Below are 18,409 nucleotides of genomic sequence, written 5' to 3' on the forward strand. Positions count from 1 at the left end.
CCTGGTGAAGTTCAATATGGGCAAGTGTAGGTTCCTGCGCCTGGGGATTAACCCCAGGAATAACCCCAGGCACCAGTACAGGTTGGGGGTTGAGCTGCTGGGAAGCAGCCCTGCAGAGAAGGACCTGGGAGTACTGGTGGATGACCAGTTGACCATGAGCCAACAACGTGCCCTTGTGGCCAAGAAGGCAAATGGTATCCTGAGGTGAATTAAGAAAAGTGTGACCAACAGGTCGAGGGAGGTGATCCTTCCCCTCTTTTCTGCCCTGGTGAGGCCGCATCTGGAGTATTGTGTCCAGTTCTGGGCCCCCCAGTTCCAGAGAGACAGGGAACTTCTGGAGAGTTCAGCGGAGGCCTACAAAGATGTTTAAGAGGCTGGAGCATCTTTCTTATGAGGAAAGACTGAGAGAGCTGGGCCTGTTTAGCTTAGAGAAGAGAAGACTGAGAGGGGACCTTATTAATGTTTATAAATATCTAAAGGGTGGGTGTCAAGAGGATGGGGCCAGGCTCTTTTTAGTGGTGGCCAGTGATAGGACAAGAGGCAACAGACACAAGCTGGAACACAGGAAAAACTTCTTTACTGTGAGAGTGCCAGAGCACTTGAACGTGCTGCCCAGAGAGGTTGTGGAGTCTCCTTCTCTGGAGATGTTCAGAACCCACCTGGATGCAGTCCTGTGCAGGTTGCTCTAGGTGAACCTGCTTTGGCAGGGGGATTGAACTAGATGATCTCCTGAGGTCCCTTCCAACCCCACCATTCTGTGATTCTGTGAATTGCAATTTTCCTTCCCGGGGCAATTTTAGATGGGTTAAAGATATGAGATTTTTCTGTTAGACTTTTCCACTTTTGTTAACAGAAAGTTTATACTTGCCTTGAATCAAAAGCCAACATTGGAATTTAGTGTGTAGAATATTATGTACTACAGAGTATCATCTTGCTTCAGAATGGGTACTTGAGGATCTGGGGGCTCTCTTAAAGCTCTGAGATCACCTAAATTCCAGTGGCTTTGGAATTGCAGGACTATTAGTATCTATCATATCCTACCATGGACAGCGCTTCAGCTCTGGCAGTTCCTTCATGTTTAGTTCTTTGGGTCTCACCTGTGAACAATAGCAGTCAAAGACTTGCCAAAGACTTGGATGATTGTATTGCCTTCAGTGACAGTTTCAGGATTTTGTTTCCTTAAACTTGTTTCAGTCAGTGTTACCTGTGGACCTCCCAGAAAGGAGTAGTCTTAGTGAAAGGCTGGAGGTCTGCTTACTGTAATGTTGACATCTGATGAAGTTAAACATTCCAAAAGATGTGTTTCCACAGATCCAGATGCTGTGTGCACGTTGAACATTGGTTTGCATTTCATCTTATGAATATATTGTGGTTCTTAGTGATTACTGTGCTCCTAAGAATTGCACATATTGTATTTGCAGTATCATAGCAAATTATCAGATCTGGTGCATTCTTATGGTACTATTCAATAAGACTCTATAGATGTGCTTTGTGCTTCTGTGAAACTGTGGGGCACTATCACCTCCTTCATTGTCACCACATTCCTTCTTCAACTGTGTAGAGTATGTTGGTAGTGAAGTCTAATGATTCAGAGAGCAGTAGTGAAAAGTTTACCTTATTGAATGGAGTGTTAAGTTTCTTTCCACGTTCTCTAAATACAGTTGTGTTTTGGTTTGGTTTTTTGATGCATAAATATCACTGTTTAATGTAGAGGTCCTATGTGGTAAACAGCTTCTGTGAGGACTAGAGGCCTCCTTATATGGAAGATTTTATTCTCTGTGGTATATGATATGGCTTTGCTAAGCTATAATCTGCACATCGTGGATTTTAATAAGATGTTGAGTCATCTACTTCAGATTTGTTTTAGTCTTTGGAAGATACAGGTGTCAGACTACTTTTGTAACTTGTTGAAAGATGTATTTGTACTTCAGCTTTCCTGTATTCTCAGAGATGGTGCTAGGCAGAGCTTGGCTAAAAATGTAGCTTTGGTAACAATAGAGCACTACAAAACTTAAGATGTTTAGATGTAAGTAGTCTGATGATATCAGTTCTGTTGAATCAGTAGACCACTCTGTGGACAATATTTTGTGCTACAATATTTTGGAGGGTTGTTTCTGCACAGTGGAGAACTTGAAAAAAACATACATGTGGATTTTGTGTAGCACCTCAGAACAGCATTTATCTCTACAGATTTTTCTAGTATCTTTAGTCACTTTGTCATAGAACACCTGAAACTTAATGGCAAAGATGGTCATAGCGTTATGTTTAAAAATTACAGGAATAAGAAGCAACTCCCGCTTCTACTTGAAAAAAAAAACAAACCAAAACCAAACCAAACCCCAGCAGTTTTTTCTTTAAACTGTATTATACGTGAACTTGCTGATGTTTTTATTGTTTTAAATTAGATCGAAAGACCCTTGAAAGCAAAATATTGGAAAAAACCTTTGGACCTGTGGAGTGACAACTCTGCTTTTTTCAGTGAAATTAGTAGCTTGCATTAAAATCATAATTAAATGACTGGTTATGATTTTATAGTTGCTAGTTACATTGTCTGCAAAATATTTATATGCTGAACTTAAGAAAAGCAACCAAATGCTTTGTGCCAACTTCTATTTATATACAGGTCAGTTTACACCACTCTAGTGATGAATATGGGTCTCTTATGCCCCTTAATTATTGAAATAATATGTCAGACTTTCTGAATATCTATAACCTAAAAATATGTTAACACTTTAAGAAGTAAATGAGAAAAGTAAATGAGAAAATTATTAAAAGTAAGTTATTCCACATATTTTTCAGTAGTTTTTTAGACTTGTATGGTAAAAAGGTAAATACAGATTATGTTTGAAATCTGACAGTACTAAGCAATCAAAATTTTGACTTTCACTGCATATTTGGATTTTTTATTTCGGTAGACAATGGTCTAAAACATTTTCCAGAATTTGTTTTAATACCTCTTAAGATGGCAGGAGACATTAAAATGTTATTTCTGTCCTGCTGGAACTAGTGTTGCTCAAAGGGTGACTGTGGTGATTTAACCACAGAGGCTCACTCAGCCCAGCCACTCCTCCACCCCTCTGGTGGGATGGGGAGGAGAAAATAGAAAGCAAGGGAGCTCCAGGTCGAGACAAGAGCAGTTTAGCATGGTAAGGAAAGAGGATAACAACACCAATCAATAGCAACAACAATACTAATGAAAGAATGTACAATACAAGTGATACACAGAACCAAACAGCTCACCACCTGACTCCCAACCTCCTCCAAAACTTCAGTACCCCTTTCCCAGAACTTCCCCTCTTTAAATATTGAGCATGATGTCACATGATATATAATACCCAATTCAGCCCTAGGTTGGATGCCCTGGCTGCTCCCCTCCCAGTATCCTGGGAACAATTAACTCTATCCTAACCAAACCCAGGACAGTGACATGCTCAAGAATAGTATAAAATGAAGCAAGGTGAGTTATGATAAAAAAATGTGGTATGTGTTTTACAATTAAGATTTGAATATTGAAATACTTTTAAAGCATAGAAATATACCTGAATATTTTGATCAGAATAAAAATATTTTGCTAATGGTAGCTGAAAGCACATTTTGCATATAGTAAAGAGGTGGCTGGAGGCCTTGAATGCTGAAAAAGAAAAAAACATCTTATGTCAACTGTGTACATTTGCCATTGTGGAACTGAAGAAAATCACTTATGTAATGGTAGAACATTCCATATACTCTTAAGTAGTATTTGAGTGTGAAATGGTGAATAGCTAGGAAAAAAATAAAGTAGAATAGAAGTAGCAACCTGAGTCTGCTCAGTGATACTCCTTTTAAATTTTATTTGAATTAAAATTGTTGATATAAATGAGTCTTATTTAAGGCAAGTTTTGGAAAACTACTCTTGAAGCCTGTGGATTTAAACCTGTATCCTTAGCTTGCTTTATTCAGCGTGGTTACCACACTAGACCTCTATAGCATGAATTAAATGTATTTTTAGATAGAATCTGTGTAATGTTATAAATTTTAAAGCACAAATGAGTTGGCTCCATAGTTACATTCAGTATACATAAAATGAATATGGATAGTATTTAATTTCTTTTCCACATTGGTGAAGTACGAGTGTTTACTGCATAGTGGGAATTCACAGGCGAGATCATTTTTCCAATCACATTATGTCTGAAAAAATACAAATGGATTTCTTCCCAACAGGCTTCAATGCAGGTCTTTCCTATTTGGGTTGTTGACAGAAATTGATTTTGCTATACCTCACAGGTGTCTTACTGAGCACCATGTGGTTATATGAGGTTTTAGAATGAAAAAAGGACTAGACATATTAATGTTTAGTTAACTTTAAAAACGAAACAAAACAAAACTGAGGGAGCAAATATGCATGCTTGAAAAGTAACCTAACAACTGATATTCACTTTTCCAAACCTATTTCTAATTATCTTTCAAGTAAAAAAGTCTGTCATTAGAATTCTTTGTCTACAATAATCCAGTCTCTTCTGTTTTCTTACTTATTTTGAAAGCTGACTCTTGCCACCAAAAATTAAGCTCTTACACTATATTATATTTCTAGTTTTTACAGTTTTGTTTTTGTAGTTTCTCTGCACTTCCAGGATGTTGATTGACTTAACTGCACTAAATGCCTTCTTAAAGAGATTTGTCATGTGATTCTTTTTTTTATATATAAAGGACAATGATACTTGGTTTCTTTCAGTTTCGATTTTAAAAAGGAGTATAAGTTGGAAATAATGAATTTAGTAATAAATGAACTTGGTATCATGTCTTTCTTTTAACTCCTAATTTTTTTTTTTTAATAGGTTATGTTCAGAGTTTGATTAGACGTGTTGTAAACAATGTCAACATTGTGATCAACAATCTCATATTAAAATATGTGGAGGATGATATCGTTCTCTCGGTCAATATTACTTCTGCAGAATGCTATACAGTGGATGAGTTTTGGGATCGAGCATTTATGGACATCTCTGGTGAGTAGATATTTTTTTGGTTTTAGGTATCACGGTGGAGGCACTCTTAAATTAATACAGAAATTTTCAAGTCTAGTAAAAATGGCTCTTTTATGTCAGAAGTAAGATACTTTATGCCTATTTTCATTTCTTACCACTTTTTCCCGTCCTTCTTTTTGAAGAACCAATTATAATAATATAGTTCGATTCTTAACTTATATGATCACAGGTAATTATACAACATGTTTTGTAGCTCTCTGCTCATACTTGCCATCCTTCTGTGATTGTGTTTCATCTTGTGCTTGCTACTGGCGGTGAGCGCTTGGGCAGTCTGTTTCTGTCTTTGTGAATGAGCAGTAACGTTTTAAGGCCTTCTGTTGCAGTTGTTTCTGATGATCTTAAAACTCTCTAAACAGGATGGCTAAAGAGATAGTAAGATGTGCTGCACTGTGGTGAACATGACATGCCAATTGCAAGACATGCTTAATTTTGCTTCACATTTTCAGGAAAAAACCCCAACTTTTTGATTTTTATCTTGTTCTTATGGTATCTGAATGTCTCAGTCTTTGAATTACCAATGTTCACCTGTAAGTCTAGGTGTTCTTACTGATGTTTGGTAGAGGCGGAATTTGAGCAGAGCAAGAGTATTTTAAGATCACACAGATGATCACAGATAGAAGGGGAAATTTAATTAATGGTTTCCTGACCATTGGAACTATTTCTTTGTTCTGGCTAAAATTATTACGAACTAATATGACAAAATTACAAAATATGTTTTGTATTAAGGCCATTATAATAGCTCTTGTTTGCTTTGCATGATTCAAAATTAAACTTTGGGGGAAAATATGCAAGATTCAGGGAGAATGACGAGTATAAGATTTATTGGTCTTATGCTTGCACATGAAGCAGTGCTCTTACTTTAATAAATAGATGGAAGGTACAGTGAAGGGATGAAAATTTGAATTGGATTCTCTCCTTTCAAATATTCAGCTTAAAAAGTTTGTAACATGTTAAATTATTTAAATCGTCAGCAAAGTACTTGCTTAGGTGACTAAAGAAAATAATGACCACACAACTATCTTACATTGTTTTCTTCTAGATATAAGTATGTATGCATAACTTGTTTTTCTTATGCAGTATATTTTTTTAACCTATATACTTCTTTTAAAAGCCACTGATCTGGTACTGAGAAAGATGATCAACTTTTCTGACTGCACAGTGTGTCTTGACAAGAGAAATGCTAGTGGTAAAATTGAATTTTACCAGGAACCACTGCTGTACAAATGTTCCTTCAGGACTCGTCTGCATTTTACTTATGATAACCTCAACTCCAAAATGCCATCTATTATTAAAGTAAGTATCCAAAATTTTTTTTTTTTTTGCTACTTACTTGTGAAGTTTTGAGGTTCTTCAAAATATACTTTGAAATTTAAAGTAAATTGAAAAGCTAATGCTGTTTTTTGCTAAAGGGATTTTTTTAAAATTTTGTTTCGTTTATATGATGCAATTAGTCTATGTACAATAACAGCATGTAAGGAAGGAAGTAACGCTCTCTAATATTTTCTGCTTTTCCTGAAGTTTTAAAAAAGAGAACATAATAATTGTAAGGGGGGAGAAAAAAAATGTCTGCAGGTAATCTATTAAAGAAAAAAAGTACTGTATACTTTCAGGTGCCTGCAATAAGATGGAAAGGATTTTTTACTTGTGTTACTGTTTCAAATGTAGCTCACTTTCATAAATAACAAGAAACTTCAGTGTATGAACTTCACAGCACTATGCAGTGAACAATGTGAAATGGATTAGCAAGCCAAGCTCAGTTCACAGAATCACAGAGTGCATATTCATATTCCAGATGCAGCCTCACCAGATTAGAGTAGAGGGGGAGGAGAACCTCTCTTGATCTACTAACCACACCCCTTCTAATGCACCCCAGGATGCCGTTGGCCTTCCTGGCCACGAGGGCACAGTGCTGGCTCATGGTCATCCTGCTGTTCACCAGGACGCCCTGATCCCTTTCCCCTACACTGCTCTCTAATAGATCATTCCCCAACTTACACTGGAGCCTGGGGTTGTTCCTGCCCAGATGCAAGACTCTACACTTGCCCTTATTATATTTCATTAAGTTTTTCTCGGCCCATTTCTCCAGCCTGTCCAGGTCTCGCTGGATGGCAGCACAGCCTTCTGGCGTGTCAGCCACTCCTCCCAGCTTGGTATCATCAGCAAACTTGCTGACAGTGCACTCTGTTCTCTCATCCAGGTCATTGATGAATATATCGAATAATACTGGTCCTAGTACCGACCCTTGAGGGACTCCACTAGACACAGGTCTCCAACTAGGACCACAACTCTCTGGCTTCTTCCCACCAGCCAGTTAACTGTCCATCTTACTATCTGATCATCTAATCCACACTTCCTCAATTTAGCAGCGAGGATGCTGTGGGAGACCGTGTCAAATGCCTTACTGAAATTGAGATAGACCACATCCACTGCTTTGCCATCATCTAGCCACTTGGTTATGTCTTCATAAAAGTCTAGAAGGTTGGTGAAGCCATGCTGACTGTCCCTAATGACCCTGTTATCCTTCATATGCCGAGAGATGGCACCAAGGATAAGTTGTTCCATCACCTTCCCAGGTTCCTAGTGAGCAGGGATGCAGTATTACTTGGGGACATCTTTATGTTTTGCAGTGCAGAAGCAAAATGCTGAGTTGGTGGAGAGACTGAAGTACCTTTCACTCCTACTGTTTTTCCAATGAATTCCAGTGATAATAAGGAATCATCATATGACTGTCTTGTAGTTTACCTGTTATGGTCTTTATGTTCTGTGGTGATAGTATGATTACTGCATATAGACAGCAGATCTTAAAAGGCTTGATTTCTAAATTAACCACATACTTCTGTAAATTTTGGAGAAGTGATCTGTACCTAGCTGAAGCCCTACATGCTAAGTTTACAGAGCAAAAGTTTATGGCCAATTTACAAGTCTCTGACAGAGCACTTTAGTGGAAATGCTGACAGTCTTCCATATAGTTTAAAATGGTACTACTGTTGAAAAAAATGATGAATATTATTGTATTATTACTTACAATTTTTAGTGAATATTGGACTAAAATAAAGCACATACTAGAATGCACTGAGGTGACAGTAATTCAATTAAATCCCTATTAAACTTTTTTGGTTATTTTTAGTGGTCATTTATTGCCCCTGCCCTTTTTTAAGGCACATTTCAGTTTGTTCAAGGATAACTTTTATCTTTTTTTTTTAAATATATACTCTGATTTTTTTTTTATGTTGCACATAGTTTACTTATTTTTTCTTTCTTTTTATTTTTTTCTTTTTTCTTCAATCTTTAAATATAAAATGCTGTTTATGAAGATGTTGAGAAAAATGCTCAATTAAGTCAAAACATTTAGATATATTATACTAGATCAATATTTAAGTGAATTAATAGTTGTGTTATGTTTCAAAGGTAATTATTTTTAAAGTCTTAAATCTTTTATAATATTTCAGTGCCATACTATTATGCAACAATTAGATGTACAAATCTGTTGACCCTTACAAATTTTACATTTGATAACTTTCTCATTTGTTGCATGCATGGAGATTGTGTGCTGTGGATCATCAGGATGCAGTTATTTGAAAAAACTGTCTTTAAAATATTTAACTTTTAAATTGAAATAGCTATATTTTCTTACAGTTGAAGTAAAAGGAGCTGTTAGCAGTAAATATAACTACTTCATTAATGGAATAAATTCAAGAATGCTTCAAGATTTTTAAAAGTCAGTGCTGCAAATGAAATGACTGTAGCTTCAGTGTGTCTGAAGGGTGGAATACTGAATGCCAGCAGCTTGTGTTCTGGTGGTTTGTTTCCCAGCTAAAGACAAAACCCAGCAGCACTCAATCTTTTTCTACAAATCTGTGAAGATTTTTTTTTAATGAAAACTTTCATACTCTGTGTTGCTCACTTGCTAAAGCACATCTGTTTTTCAGTCTTCAGTGAAAGTTTCCAAGACTTCCATGTTTGTAATAGCATGTGCTCTTTTAGTTTCTCTGTAGGGACCACAATATTTTTATAACTTGTATAATTTTGACTACTATGTCTATTGCAAAGTTTTGGCCAATCTGATCTTAATGAGTTTAAGTTGAGACTTCTCAAAGGAGGACAGTTCTGAAGTACTGGATCTGCCCTTGTATGCTGCTAAATTGGGAACACCAAGCTCCTTTTTTCAATGAAAATAGTATACATGGGGGAAGGCAGCAAAGCACATGTGAAATTACTAGAGTTTTGAGTTTTTTATTGCTTTTATTGCTGTCATCATGGGATGAGACAAGCATGGGACAGATGAGCTGTTTTGCACTGGGGTTGTCAGTCCTGCCTCCCTGTATTTGCAGCAGCACTGACATTTGTCTGACATGTTAGTCATCTAAGTCAACTCACTATGTTGACAGAAAGCTAACTGGACAAGAAGAAATAAATAGTTTTCTGTTGGCTTTAATGAGATGAGTCAACTTACTGAAAGGCAGATGAGTTCCACTGGCAATTTAAGAGCAGCATCATGATGGGAGGGGAGTACCATGCAAGAAGTCCAGGAGTGTACCATAATTTCAATTAAGCCACTGTCTAATTGTGTTCATTGCCTAGAGTGGTACCTAGTGTTCCTATCCTCCACTATGATGTATGTCCCTTGTGTGAAATTAAAAGAATTCTGTCAAAATAATATTTTTTTTCTTCCAAATCTTAAGGCAGTTATTTGTTCCTTATCCTTCCTGTAGTTTGTCTGTACAGAAGGGGTTTATTATTGACAACTTTTAGTCAGCTGACCTGAGAAATTGGTATTAACTGATTAATTTTTAATTTCTAAAATGTATCTTAGGATTTTACATGCTGTTTTCATAGGATCATAGAATGGTTATGGTTGGAAAAGACCTTAAAGATCATCTAGTTCCAACCATCTAGTTCATGCCATGAGCAGGGACACCTTCCACTAGATCAGGTTGCTGTCATCCAATCTGACCTTAAACACTTCCAGGGAGGGGGCATCCGCAACTTCTCTGGGCAACCTGTTCCAGTGTCTGACCACCCTCACAGGAAATAATTTCTTCCTAATATCTAATCGAAACCTCCCCTCTACCAGTTTAAAACCATTTCCCCTTGTTCTGTCATTAACTGCCCTTATGAAAAGTCCCTCCCCAGCTTTCTTGTAGGCCCCTTCAGGTATTGGAAGGCCGCTATAAGATCTCCCCGGAGCCTTCTCTTTTCCAGGCTGAACAGCCCCAACTCTTTCAACCTGTCCTCATAGGAGAGGTGCTCCAGCCCTTGGATCATCCTTGTGGCCTCCTCTGGACTCGTTCTAGCTGCTCCATGTCTCTCTTGTGTTGGGGGCTCCAGACCTGGACACAGTACTCCAGGTGGGGCCTTACGAGACCGAAGTAGAGGGAGAATCACCTGCCTCGACCTGCTTCCCACGCTTCTCTTGATGCAGCTCTAATCCCTAAAATCTTTCTTCTGGTCTATATAAATGGCTTACACTATGTTGTCACTCATTCTGCATGACTAAGGCTGTGGCTTTATTAAGAAATTTCCTCATATAAATTTATTAGTGAAGTCTTACTAGATTATTAGCCTAATTTTATACAAATATTTATTTTACTGCTTTATTTTTACCTGCCCATTGTTTACAAAATAATTTTTCATGTTTCTTGAATTGGATTGCATTAAGGCCAATGCTGATGTGTTGTTACGTTCCATTTCTATTATTTTCACCCACAACACTTAGAAACTGGACCTGGAGATAGAAATATATCTGAAGTTACAGACTGTCATTTTTTTACAATAGTTTTATTTTATGCATCTCATTTTAATGAAAGGTAGCTTTCTTATCAAGTCTGGTTTTGTCTTTATAGCATGATCACATACTCTTGAAAACTTTCTTAAGTATTGAATAAAATAGCTAAAATATTTAAAGAAAGATTAATTTTTATCCTAGTAATTACAGTCTCTGCAAAGCTTGCTTTCACTTAGAGAAAACTGCTTAATTGCATGTTGGAAGTGGAATATCCAGAGAAGTTTTCTGCACTTAAGTTGGAATTAATCCTTTTTCGCCTCCTGTTACTTGTCCATTCCCAACGTTGTTTGGAGTGTGAAAGAATCAAAATGAAGGACCTTGCATATTAAAACCAGTATATCTAGGATTTCTTTAGCATACAGAGATTTTTATGAAACTCTCTAATGAAAAAAAAGTTTAATCAGATGCACTTATGTGACTTATGCTTTAGAAATTTCTTCAGCAACAATTGTAAAAGGAAAAGAAATATTTTTTATATATACAAAATATATTACATTTGACTTTTCAACCTGAACATCTCTTGTGTAGCAACCCAGACAGTCTGTTTTTGACAGTCATTGTTTGCAGCTTTGTCTCATGCTGTATTGCAGCTTTTGTTTTTAGCAATTAGAATGCACATACAAAATTACTTTGATGATGACAGAGCTTTATTATTTTCTTTTGTTTTCTTTCATGTTGTAGATTCACACATTAGTTGAAAGTTTGAAACTTTCAATCTCTGATCAGCAGCTTCCTATGTTTATACGTATAATGCAACTTGGGATTGCTCTTTATTATGGAGAAATAGGCAACTTCAAAGATGGAGAAAGTGAAGATTTGATTTCCCACACTAAAGATATATTGGGAAATATCACAGGTAAATACTTTACTTTTTAAAAATAAATGCTAAAAAACTTTAATTTCTTTGCTTTTTGTAAATAGTCAAGGTTAGTCATTGCAAAGTATCTCAGTAGTCTGCAATTCGTTAGAGCCAGTTCATTGTGCTGGGTAAGTATGCAGTGCTCTAACATCTTTTTCATGTTACGTTCTGAAAAGTATTCTGAGGGTCCTGACTAAACTGAGGTTAACTGTTATCTAAAAAGACCATTTTATGAGTTGTGACACAGTAGAGTACTTTGAATTTATCTGTTACTATATCGTGCAACAAGGCTTCTGTCCTTAGGCAACTTTGACTTTTCTCTATTATTTAGTTCAAGTGTGTCTGCTGCCAGTTTCAAAGTGATGTGTTTTTCCATCTTTCTTTGAAACTTGTTGCTGAGAATAGATAATTCAGCGTTTGTTCTAAACAGCAGAGTATTACTTTGCGCTATGTTTTCAGTAGTTCTGTCCTTTTATGTTGTCTAGTCTCCTCTGTCTTTTATTTTCATATAACCTGTATCCCCTCTTTTACATGATCTTTCATGGTAGCTTAGTGTAACGTGATCTTTTGAGGACCACTGCACTGATGAGGGGTGAATTCACTTTACCTTTGTGTGATAGTTCCTCATCTGCTACTTCCCAAATATTGCTAGGGTTACAACACGTACTGGATGGCCAGTGATGCATTTTGAGCTGTGAACCTTTCACTCCAGCCTCAATTTTATGTGGCTTTGCTAGGACCTACCGGCTTTGCTAGGACCTACCAACTTTGCTGCTGTGTTTTTATTTTTTCTAGTTGTATAATGTAATGTAGTTAAGTATTGAGGTTTATGTTAGGTGAATTGTTAGGAATTTGAAGCAATGTAAGGAAAGGCATATAGATGCTTAGTTTATATTAAAATCTAAAGGAAAAAAAATTTCTAAGTAGACGTTAGAACTTAAATACTTTCCTGGTTTTTAACTTCTGTGTAAAATATAAGCACATTCAAGAGTCAAGCAGTCATACTGACTTACTGTCTTTCTTTAGTAATTTAATAACAAATGTCGTGATCTTCAACATCCAGACTTGAATCTGAGGTTTTTGTAAAGTATCAGGCACTAAGTAAAAGAGAGGAGGGGGGATAGACTGTCATTCTGAGTTCTGAATTTTGGGTTTTTTATGCTTTTGTGGAGCTGAAGTTAATTTATTTGTCAAAACAGGGAACTTATTTAGAGATTTGTATTTAAAATTTAATCTCCTTTAAGACATAAGTTTTGTATATCTTTTCAGGGTTGAATTTGGATCTAGGGGAGTAGAAAGAGCTATTTACCAGGTAGCCAAGAGCATAATGACTTCTAGAAAACTCTTGGTATTACATGTGAAGGTGATGCGGCACTCTTAAGCTATGCTTATGCTTGTAGTATTATAACAATTTGAAACTTTATGTAAACTGTTAAGTTAATTAACTTTGTTCTGTTTAAGAAATACACAATTTTAATTTACATAAGAAGTTTATAATTTTGCTTTTTCATCCTGTATTGCTGTATTTTCTGGTTTCAGAGAAATAAATAAATTATTGGAAAAAAGACAACAATGGGAATTTTTTTCCCAAACTATAGCCTTCATTGTTGGTTGGCAGTGATAGCTGTTTCAGTCTCATGCCAGATGTAGAATTGTCTGTCATGCTTGTGTTATGTGGAACTGAGCAATTAGATCATATGTCTGTAAATAGTTCTGTTGTATTTTCTTTAAAGCTCAAATAGTTTTCAGAAGAATCATTAGTGTGCATTTTAAGAATCCATTGGTTGCATCTAACCAATGTTTTAATTGTGCTATTTGCAGAAGAAAGGGTGAAGAACTTCTCTATGAGAAGTTGTTACCCTTGCTTTCAGACAGAGGGTTATCTTTGTACCATGAATATCTTTCTTTTGTTCCCATCAAAGTTCACCCAAATTTCTATTTTTAATGCCATTGAGAATTATAATGTATTTAGAGTTGCTTGAACATTGTAGCAGAATTCCTGGAGCTACTGATGTGCATAGGACTATTTGAATATTAAGAAAGATATTGGAAGAATGGAGAAATCATATGAATTGATATATGAACAGCTGGGACTGGTAGACAGTGAGTTTCAGATGGAAAGATCTTGGGACTGGAGACAAAGATTATCTGGGTAATGAAAAGACTGGGATGGACAGCTGTAACTGTTGAAGAGATTTGAAGTTGAATAGGAGAGGTGTGCAGATTCTGTTTGCTTGGCTTCTTTTGGATAGGGTGTGAGATAGGTGGTTAAAAATATAGTTTAAGCAAAGATTAAGGTTAAAAACAAAAGGCAGCTGCCCACAAGTACTCGTTTTTTTCTGCATCTGGAGTGGAATTTGAGATTTCTTGTGTCCAAATATGAGTCTTGGCAATGCATCTCTTGTCATCCTTCTAATGTGTGTCCTCAGGAAGGATGAACTGCAATTACTGTCTGCAGATCTCATTTACATTAATTTTTTGACTACTGTGAATGTGACTTCCTAGTTTTTAGTAAAGTAGCCACTGGAAAAAGAAATAATATCATGTAACTTAACACTGATGTACACAAGAGTTGTCAGAAATTAGACTAAGGTTGCAATGGCAAGAACTACCAAGGAGAAAAACTGTAGTTTCCTATGCAATTTTTGTCCAGCTATGCTGTAGTCAAACATTGTCTTTATACTTAATTATATGATCATATCTATTTGACAGAGTTATCTTCTTCAGAACACAAAACAGATGGCAATTGTTGGGTGGTCAAGCCAGAGCTGTAGAAACAGTTCTAGAAGTCCATTTCTATCTTCATAGCAAAATATTTTGCCACACACAGACTACAACTGTTATCAACTGTTTAGCTTCATACCATTTATGCTTGTTTCCTGTGTAGTTTGGTATATATGTAGGCATATGTACACACATGTGCACACACATATGTGCACACAAATAAAACTCTTAAATATCTAATGATTTTTTTTTAGTTCTCGTTCAGTGCAATTAAGCAGGAGTGCCTAATTTACATGAACCAGGTTACACATACCATCAGTTTGTAAGGTTTCCCCCCTTCTGATTTAATATTATATCTGTGTCTGAGAAGGAAAAAAACCTACTTTCGTAGTACTTCATGTAAGAAAGTGCATTTGTCAGTCAAATTTTCAACCACAGTTTTGAACTTTTCTGAGTCAACTTCAAATGTGCTCCTATTTTTCAGAAAAAAAATATGTAATCAAGTACAATAATAAATTATATGTATTATCTGCTGAGCTATATCAGCCACTTTTTTTTTTTTCCTAGAGCAACACTTCATGAAATCTAAGACTAATTCCACTGGAGTGATGCCTAGATTCTTTACAGTTTAAAAGTGTACAAACCTCCTTTATAGATTGTATTTTTATAACTTTGAAAGAGTTCTGAAGATTCATTAAACAATTTAACCTGGTATTTATTAGTAAGCAGTCCACACCCTTACAGTATAAAGAGTTTACTGAGTTCAGTTATTACCGATTCTCAGTCTTTTGGATGGAACTTATTTTTATTATGTCCTTGTTGATATAATAAAATCAGTCACCTATCCACATCTAAGAATCTTCCGGCAGCAGTTTGTTTGTTCTTGTATACCCAAATGTAAGACCAAGATCTTGAGATCTGGCAGCAGAGTAGCCTATGTCATGAACATATATTTTGCTACCTGAGTAAAATCTGCTCAAATTCTGGCAAGCTGAAAGCATTCAAAATGCATAGTTAAAATCACAGGTCAGAAATACAGGTAGAAACTTGCTTTAGTTTGGTATGTAAATTCATTTAGTACTGGATGCATACTGGACCATGCTTCTGCTCAAGGCTGGACAGGGTTTTTGCTTTGGAGGGGTTGAGGTCTGTCTGAATTGTGGTGTTCGATGTCTGACTGTACTGGTAGTATGAAGGAGGAAATAGATATATTTCAGTGCAGAGAGAGAAAAAAATGACAAGAGCCTATGGCAGAACCAGAAGCTGTAGTTGTTGGGGGCTGGGACTTGAGAATAAGCTTCTGGTTTGTGGTAGAAAAAAATTGGCTAATGTAACTAGGACTGAAAACAATTTAGGCATGAATGGGAGAACTGGAATTTGTTTGGGTGGAGTTGCTGAGGTTGGTGATCTAAGGCTGAAATAGTAGAGCTGATTAAGTAAAGAATGATCTGAGAAGTTTGAAGAACAGAAAAAGCTCAAGTAGAAGTCTAGTGCTTGCTGGGCAAAAAAAATACAAACAGTGGACTAGAAATGAAAAGTTGCATGGCTGATGGAGGATTGCAGGGCAGGCGGGCAGATAGAGACTGGTCTGCACTGTGATGTTGGGAGATGCTGAGCAAGAAGCTTGGGACAGACGTGAGAACCTGGAATCAGGAGCATTATGAGCTACTGAGCTTCTGAGAGTGGTTTTAACAGTTCCTGGTGCTGCTGCCTCTCAATGATTGTTTTGAGATTTTGTATGATGAAAGTTTGGGTTTTTTCTTTCATGAAATGAAATCCATGGCAGATGTGGTTCCAGCATATGAAACGTGTTTCCCAGGTGTAAAATGGCAATAGCAACAGTACCTTTCCATTCCAAAGGAATATTGTGAAATATTCTAATATTTGTAAAGCACACTGACTCTGTAGTGATACTTACTGTCAAGCAACTAAACGAAAATAAAGGCTACTTTTATGAATGCACGTAGTTAACACTGTTACAACACTAAACAGAATAAAATGTTGCATAGATCCCCTGTACTGGAGGGATTTTTTTTGGATACTTATGAAACAAAAGGCAGATGAAGAGGATGAGTTTAATATATTGTCACCATTGGGCGGAATAGGAGATTTGAGTTGACTGAGAAAACCAGATGCAAATAACTTGTGATAGCAAGAAATTCTAGGTGAACATTAATTGTTGAAGAAGGAGTTGACTGTGCAGTATTCTATTAGGGTAAAAATGAGAGACCTGAAATAGACTTACCATACTTGACTGAGGAAAAGCGGCTGTGCGCTGTGTTAAAGAGCTTGGGTAGAGCAGAGTTCTTCCTAAACAGTGAAGGAAATGATCCCCAGTTTGACTGGAACGATGTCAGGATGAAAGATTGTCTGTGCCAAATTACACTTTTTTGTGTATTTTTCTTATCCTTGCACTTTTTGTCTGTCTGATCTTGAGGATTAAAGAGATGGAGAGATGCATATGATCGTACCAGAGTACATAATGTTGTTTCAGCTCTTCATGTTTTCAGGTGTTTTCTGAGGTTAATGTCCTGTGCAGGAAACCCCACACTCTTCCCCGCCCCCCAGTCCTCTAGCTCCATTATTGGCTTTTCTTCCTTGCCTGTTTACTTTTCGTATCCTTCCAAGGAACAGTAGGTATATTTGCAATTCATATTTCAACAGGCTGTAAAGATGCAGCAGAGATAGGCACCTGTGGAACAGGGCTTGTGGGGTCAGTGCATGGTGCAGCTGTCTCACAGCCAGCGTGACAGTGAGCAACTTTGTAGGCATCTAGGATAGTGCATTGTAACTGGTTGCTGAGATCCCATATGCTGGGGGTATTGTATGGAGATGGGCAGACTTCATTTGCTTGGAATACATGTTTAGGCATGTAGAATTGCTTACATCTGTTAACAACAGTTAAATGAACAGCAGTTAAAATGAATAGCAAATTTTAAAAAATTAATAAAGCTTAAATATTCCCAAATTAAATTTGTTTAAGTATTTTTAGTGTTTTAGGAACTGCAACCTTTTTGTGGAGAGCATAGATTTCTATGAATGCCTTTTAAACATCTGTTTTATGTTGTCTTCCTATTTTCTTTTTTCTTGAAAAACATTAATACTCCTCCTTAAGTAGATACCCCCAAAAATCTGATTAAATCTTTGAAAGGCATGAATCACAGGTTGACTTTTTGTTTTTATTTATTACATAAAAACTTCAGTATCAGGCTAGTTTCTCAGCTGCTAAAACTGACTTCATGTAGATGGCAGAATGCAAGCAGTTTTTTGAATGCTTCCACTGAGCAAAGTATATTTCCATTGATCTGCTTGAACATATGCAGGATCTGAAACAAAAACACTTTTTGGATTGGCATTGTCAGACGGCTAACACCTTCCTCTCCCTATTGGCTATCTGCACTTACATATCACTTTGAAATTAATTGTCCTGTGATTTGTACCTCAACCCATTGGCACTTGCCCTTTTGTTGTGATATTTAGTGTTATTTAGTCCCATTTACCATTAAAATAGAACTATCTCCTACCTTTTGTCCTGATTCTGGTGTTTTGAAATCATTTCCACTTGTTTTGTAGCTCACCCTTAACGAACTTATATCTGCTCCTAATTTTATTGAGGTTGGGATATTGTTTAAAAAATTGCAATTTTAAAATAATTGTTTAGCGATCCCAAGCGATATCATGGAGAGCACTTTAGAATAATTACTGGTGTTATTTCAGCACTTTAGAATTGTTGTGGCATTCTTTAATTGGAATTTTTAAAACAAATTTGGAAGGTGACTTTTTCTCTCCCTCCTTAACTGTCAGTTTCTTCACAAGGGTAGTTTCAATCTACAGTAGGACGAGACAGGTAGACTAGGAGTAGAAGCCTGGGGAAGTTTGATTAATAGATGAAGGTACATACCATGAAAACGCGGGTTCTCTAGAGTTGAACCTGAAGCTTTTTTATGTTAGTCTCATTCCATATTCAGTGGACTGTACAACTCAACAGTAAAGGGAATTATTATTTCTTCCCTTGATTTA

General features: G+C 36.5%; 1 protein-coding gene across 1 annotated transcript in view; it reads left to right on the plus strand.

Moving 5' to 3' along the window:
• Positions 1-3,447: 3,447 nt before the first annotated feature.
• Positions 3,448-18,409, plus strand: part of LOC104530355 (vacuolar protein sorting-associated protein 13B-like) — a gene marked incomplete at its 3' end in the record, with an annotated part of 34,892 nt that continues 19,930 nt past the window's right edge. Inside the window, exons 1-4 of the mRNA XM_010174915.2 lie at positions 3,448-3,457; positions 4,815-4,982; positions 6,133-6,314; positions 11,488-11,662. Of these exons, the coding sequence (XP_010173217.2) occupies positions 3,448-3,457; positions 4,815-4,982; positions 6,133-6,314; positions 11,488-11,662 (535 nt within the window). The remainder of the gene's footprint in view (positions 3,458-4,814; positions 4,983-6,132; positions 6,315-11,487; positions 11,663-18,409) is intronic.

The sequence above is a fragment of the Antrostomus carolinensis genome, unplaced genomic scaffold (assembly GCF_000700745.2).
Source record: "Antrostomus carolinensis isolate BGI_N321 unplaced genomic scaffold, ASM70074v2 scaffold25330, whole genome shotgun sequence".
NCBI classification, from domain to species: domain Eukaryota; kingdom Metazoa; phylum Chordata; class Aves; order Caprimulgiformes; family Caprimulgidae; genus Antrostomus; species Antrostomus carolinensis.